This window comes from Gigantopelta aegis, unplaced genomic scaffold (assembly GCF_016097555.1).
Source record: "Gigantopelta aegis isolate Gae_Host unplaced genomic scaffold, Gae_host_genome ctg9138_pilon_pilon, whole genome shotgun sequence".
Lineage (NCBI taxonomy): Eukaryota > Metazoa > Mollusca > Gastropoda > Neomphalida > Peltospiridae > Gigantopelta > Gigantopelta aegis.
The window spans coordinates 1,563-6,667 of record NW_024536938.1 but is presented as its reverse complement, the minus strand read 5'-3'; the positions used below and the strand labels follow the sequence as shown (position 1 = coordinate 6,667).

At 44.1% G+C, this 5,105-nt stretch overlaps 1 protein-coding gene across 1 annotated transcript; it reads left to right on the top strand.

Moving 5' to 3' along the window:
- The first annotated feature begins 2,034 nt into the window (after positions 1–2,034).
- On the top strand, positions 2,035–2,861 carry LOC121367114. Its single transcript, XM_041491264.1, has 2 exons — positions 2,035–2,190; positions 2,310–2,861. Exons 1-2 carry the CDS (start codon positions 2,035–2,037, stop codon positions 2,859–2,861), a joined length of 708 nt encoding a protein of 235 aa, XP_041347198.1.
- The last annotated feature ends 2,244 nt before the right edge of the window (positions 2,862–5,105 follow it).

The following is a 5,105-nucleotide window of genomic DNA, read 5'->3' as shown; positions in this document are numbered from 1 at the left end:
TTAATATTATATGCTAATCGGAAAGAGTAGCCAATGAAGGGCTACAGAGGGGTTCCTCTCTCAAATATCTGGGACTGGTCCTTAACCATATGTCTGACGCCATATAACCTTAAATAAAATGTGTTGAGTGCGTCGTTAAATAATACATTTCTTTCTTTTTAATATATTATACAACAACAAAAAAAGACAATGGGTTGTAAGAAAAGAAAATAATGGGACAATCGAGTAATGTTTTAGTACGTACAGAAAATATTGAGTAGGTCTATGCAATCAATAGTAGGTATCAGTCTTCGCCAGGAAAGGCGAGCGATCGCTCGCGCTCGCCTCCACACTCGCCTGGAAAGTTTTAGGCGATCTACGAATCGATCGCCTTGCAATAAACTTTTAATTAATATTTTTGTTAACTTCTAGCTCCTTTTCTCTATGATTTTGACAAAAAAAACTATCTCACAAATCAGACAAAAAAAATATCTCACAAATAAATATGTGCAGTAACTATCGCGAACTGTTGTGTTTATTTGCATAGTAACAATCTCGAACTGACGTTTTTATTTGAAATTCTTTGTTGCCACCGTTCGTGTGTTTACGAATTATCACGGAAACTCATTCGGAACTCCTTGACGGAATCTACGAACATCACAACTCGGAACATCTCGGTTGATACCAGAGAAATCATGAAGAGCCGAGATATTCCGAATGAGACATTACAACGGTCCGATATCGACTGAAGTGTTCCGAATGAGCGGAAACAGAACGATTCCAGTACGTGTGTGTTTTTTCAAGGAGGAACAATGGCGGGAAAAGTTAATTCCGTGGAATTAAAAATATTTAAAGCATGGCCGATGACTGACCATTTTGGTTACAAAATCACAGAGAAAAGTGGTAGAAGTTACGTCAATTTTGTTTGGTGCAAATTATGTGCAAAAATACAAGGACAGTGTTTTAAAAGACCCAAACGTCGGGGGGATTTGTAAAGCGAGCGTCACAAATTACATCAACAGCACAAGTATGGTGACGTGTAATACCTCCCGGCATTATTTAGTAAACAGTATATATACATTTATTGAGGAGGGTGACTGCTCGCCTAGCACCATTTCAGGAGAATGATCTTCAGCTCGCCTTGATTTTTCTCATGGCGAAGACTAGGTATAATATTATAGTATATTTTAGCATTGCGTTTTTTACTACGTGCAATTGTAAAAGTAAAGGCCCAGTCACACCGGGCTTGCAACCAGGTTACGACCTAGCTGCGACCGAAAAATGTTGCAATCGTGGGCAGATCGTACAAAGAGCGTGCGACTGGTCGCAGAGGTCGTGGGTGATCGCCACAGCAAAATCAGTCGCAGCAAGGTCGATGGTCATGTTCAAAACTTCTGACCTGCGATTCCAAATCGTAAGAGGTTGCAGACAGGTCTTACATGGTCGTACCACCAGTCGTGCATGCTCGCACCGCCAGTCGTGGATGATCGCGGGTCCCACAGTCGCACGATTGGTCGTGCAACTGATCGTGCCACCTGACAATTGGTCGTGCAACCTGTGGTACGACCTCACGATCGGTAGTGCGACCAGTCACGACCTGTCCCGACTGGTTGCATGACCTTACGATTGGTGGTACCACCTGTCTTTAGCTGCCCGAGGCCAGTATATATGGAGCGCTTCTGGGGATTCAGGTCACTCTCCACTACGACGCCCGAAGAGGGAATATCGTTATGCCACCAGGAAGACTCGAACTTATGTCGGTCCGGCTCCAGATGGAACAGCAACAACAGCTGGGCGCTGTAGACGCAGCTGTACTTCTCCGACGAAGAAACCAGCGCACAGAGAGACGTCGGCGCCAGTACTGGGTGCGTCCCTGGATCGGAAGGCGGTTATTGTATGGCAACTATGCCAACCTGATGAAGGAACTGGAGAGGGAATCACAAGGCGATGTTCCACGAACTGCTTCACTGATTGTCGCCCTGTCTGACGAAGCAGGACACCAACTACCGACGTGCTCATGAATCAGGACTCAAGCTGGCCATCACCTTACGGTATATGCCCAATGGGGACAGTTACCACAGCCTGTCATACTCTTTCAGGGTGCCCCATAACACCATCACTGGCATTGTGAAGGAAGTGTCTGCTGCCATCGTGGCAGAATACGAAGACGAGGTATTTGACTTCCCAACTACTCCACAGAGGTGGCGTCAGGTAACTGATATTCTCTTGTGATTATATTTTGTTTCGAGCATTTAATTTAATTTTATTGTATTATAAAATACAACTTTACTTGCATTTTTCTGTATCGTGTTTTGTTCAGAATTAATTAGATTGCCGAGGGATTTGGGCAGCCGATGGAAAAGCTTCCATCATGCATGTGGGGCCCGGACGGTAAAACACATCGCGATCAAAGCCCCCCCAAAACTCCGGCACCTTGTTCTACAACTACAAGGGTTTTCTTCTCCATTATACTGTTAGGCCTGGTAGATTCACAGTACAAGTTCCTGTGGGCTGACATCGGCAGTAATGGCTCCTCTTCGGACAGTGGAATCTTCAACGCTTCCGCTCTCAAGGCATCCCTTGAAACTGGTGACATCGGATTCCCACCAGCTGAACCACTACCTAACGATGACCGTGACATGCCATACTTCTTCATCGGGAATGACGCATTTGCCCTACGAACCGGGATGATGAAGCCTTTTGGACATAGGAACATGACCGTCGAAGAGCGTATCTTGAACTACCGACTCTCCCGTGGCCGCAGGATAGTGGAGAACGCTTTTGGAATACTCGCGCCCACGCTGGAGGTGCCTCTTCACGACCATGCAACAGGAACAGGAGACTGTCAAGATTATCTCGAGTGCGTGCCTCTGTCTGCATAACATGATGCGGATGCGGTACCCTGGACTGCAGAACCAGGACATTGACCGTGAGGGGGATGACCACCAGATCATCCCTGGTGCTTGGAGGAATGGTGCAGTGCTTCAGGATATGCAGAACATGCAAGACGGGAATCGTGCTACACGGGAAGCCAAGGCTGTGCGCGTTTACCTTAAGCACTACTACAACAACGGCGGCAGTGTCCCATGGCAGAATAATATGATCTAGGAACTATTGCGTGAAAATGATGTGTCAATGATGGATTTCTGTTATATTTTGATATATGTGTATTAAAAAATCTAGTAAATAAATCTTAATTTTCAATGTATCTTCATTTTGTTAAAAACATGTAATGAAACATCTCATTCATCTGAAACATACACAACTATCAAAGAAATTACATTTGAAGACAGCAGATAACACAAAAAAGTTCAGTAGTCCATCACTCGTCCAAGTGGTCATCTCCCTGTACGATCCGATTAATCTGAACTACCTGGGCTCCAGTGTTGGAGATATCCGACTGAGTGGTTGTCACATTTATAATACCGGTACCGTCACTTGGCACATGGGAGAACTGGAGTCCGCTCAGTCCTGAGAAGCTCAGGGACGACAGTCCAGTATGTTGCTGCTGCGGTGCTGGGGCCTGGTCCTGCTGCTGCAGATGGCCAGCTGTTCCCCTGTAAGTATAAGACAAATAATTCATAAATGGATGGAAATACATGGAATACTGCATGATAATTTCATAACTGCAACATTCATATATTTGGGTAAGAATACCCAAGATACTTACCACTCATGTTGAGCTCCTTGCCCTTCTGGTCCAGGAAGCGGTCTTTCCGCTGCCGGTTCTTGAAACTGGCGTCACTCATGTCAAAGAACAGAGGGTGGTCGGCAAACCATTCGCAGATAGCCTGTTCTACTGCTGGCTCTAGCTCTGGCACTTTCTTCTTCTTGATTGCCGCTTGATCTGCCGATTCATCACCAGAATCCTGTGTTTCGGTTTCAGTTTCCCGGACGACATCATGTGCAGAGGTTAAATCACTCTCTGGCTCTGGTTGCATCCTTTTTCCACGCCCCTTCCCCTTCTTGGGAGGCATAGCGAGTGATGACGTATATATTACTACAGTTTACTACTACACTTCTGAAGTGCACGCCTTGGGACCTTGGAGCTAGCTACTGATCCTGATGAACGACTGAGAGCCTTTTATATCTGATTGCCTGACCGATCGCACGACTGGCTGCGACTGCATGCGATCAGTCGTGCGACTGGTCGTGGGTATACACGACTAATCGTGCGAGTGGTCGCAGGTAGACACGACTGATCGTGCGACTAGTCGCACGATTACCTACGACTGATCTTGCGATCAATCTTCTCCAATCGTTGGTGATCGCACGACCAAGCGTGCCACCAATCGTACGATGACCTACCACCAGTCTTAAAAGCAATCGCAGCATGCGACCGCTATGGAGATCGTCGCAAACATTGCCGATTGGTCGTATCTCTGTCAAATCGCCACCAATCGCATGGTCCAGAAATCGTACGATCCGGTGTGACTGGGGCTTAAGTCATGTGTGGAAAAAAATACACGCATAATAACATTTTTCTAAGTTTTATTTCCCAAATTTTAATGTTCTACATTGCATACATATTTCGCTATTCAACTTCAAAAAGTGGGATTTTATTTTAATCACCCGCTATATATATATACATATATATATATATATATATATATATATATATATATATATATATATAGTGTGTGTGTGTGTGTGTGTGTGCGTGTGTGCGTGCGTGTATATAGACTAAGAGAATCCCTGTCTCATGTTTAACCAAAACTACAAATCTTATATTTTGTGCAGACTGTCCCAAAGAATCTTTGCCAACTTTAAAAAATACTCAATCAAAACACGGAGAAAATACATCTTAAATGTAACTGTAGATTTTTTAACATTCAGTACAAACTCTAAAGTTAGAAATATGCCTCTTCTGGTAGTTTTATAAATATCTAATAAAAACTACATGTAGTAGAAAACATTTTTAAAAAATGTTGACGGACAACGGACGGACACTAGACAACTGTACAAGAAAAACACGGAAATCCAAATAGAATTAAAAATAATGTGCTATCTGTATCTCATATTACCAGCATGTACCCGTATCTTTAATGTAACATGAATCAATGTTGTTTTCTAATTCGGGCAAAAACCAGGCTGACCCCCAACAAAAATGAGAGTCCGTAGTGTAA

Excerpts from the sequence above, each read along its gene's own strand:
- LOC121367114 (XM_041491264.1), top strand. The coding sequence starts at position 2,035 with ATGCCCAATGGGGACAGTTACCACAGCCTGTCATACTCTTTCAGGGTG. Across the intron at positions 2,191-2,309 it reads CTCCACAGAGGTGGCGTCAG|ATTGCCGAGGGATTTGGGCA; the intron begins GTAACTGATATT and ends AGAATTAATTAG.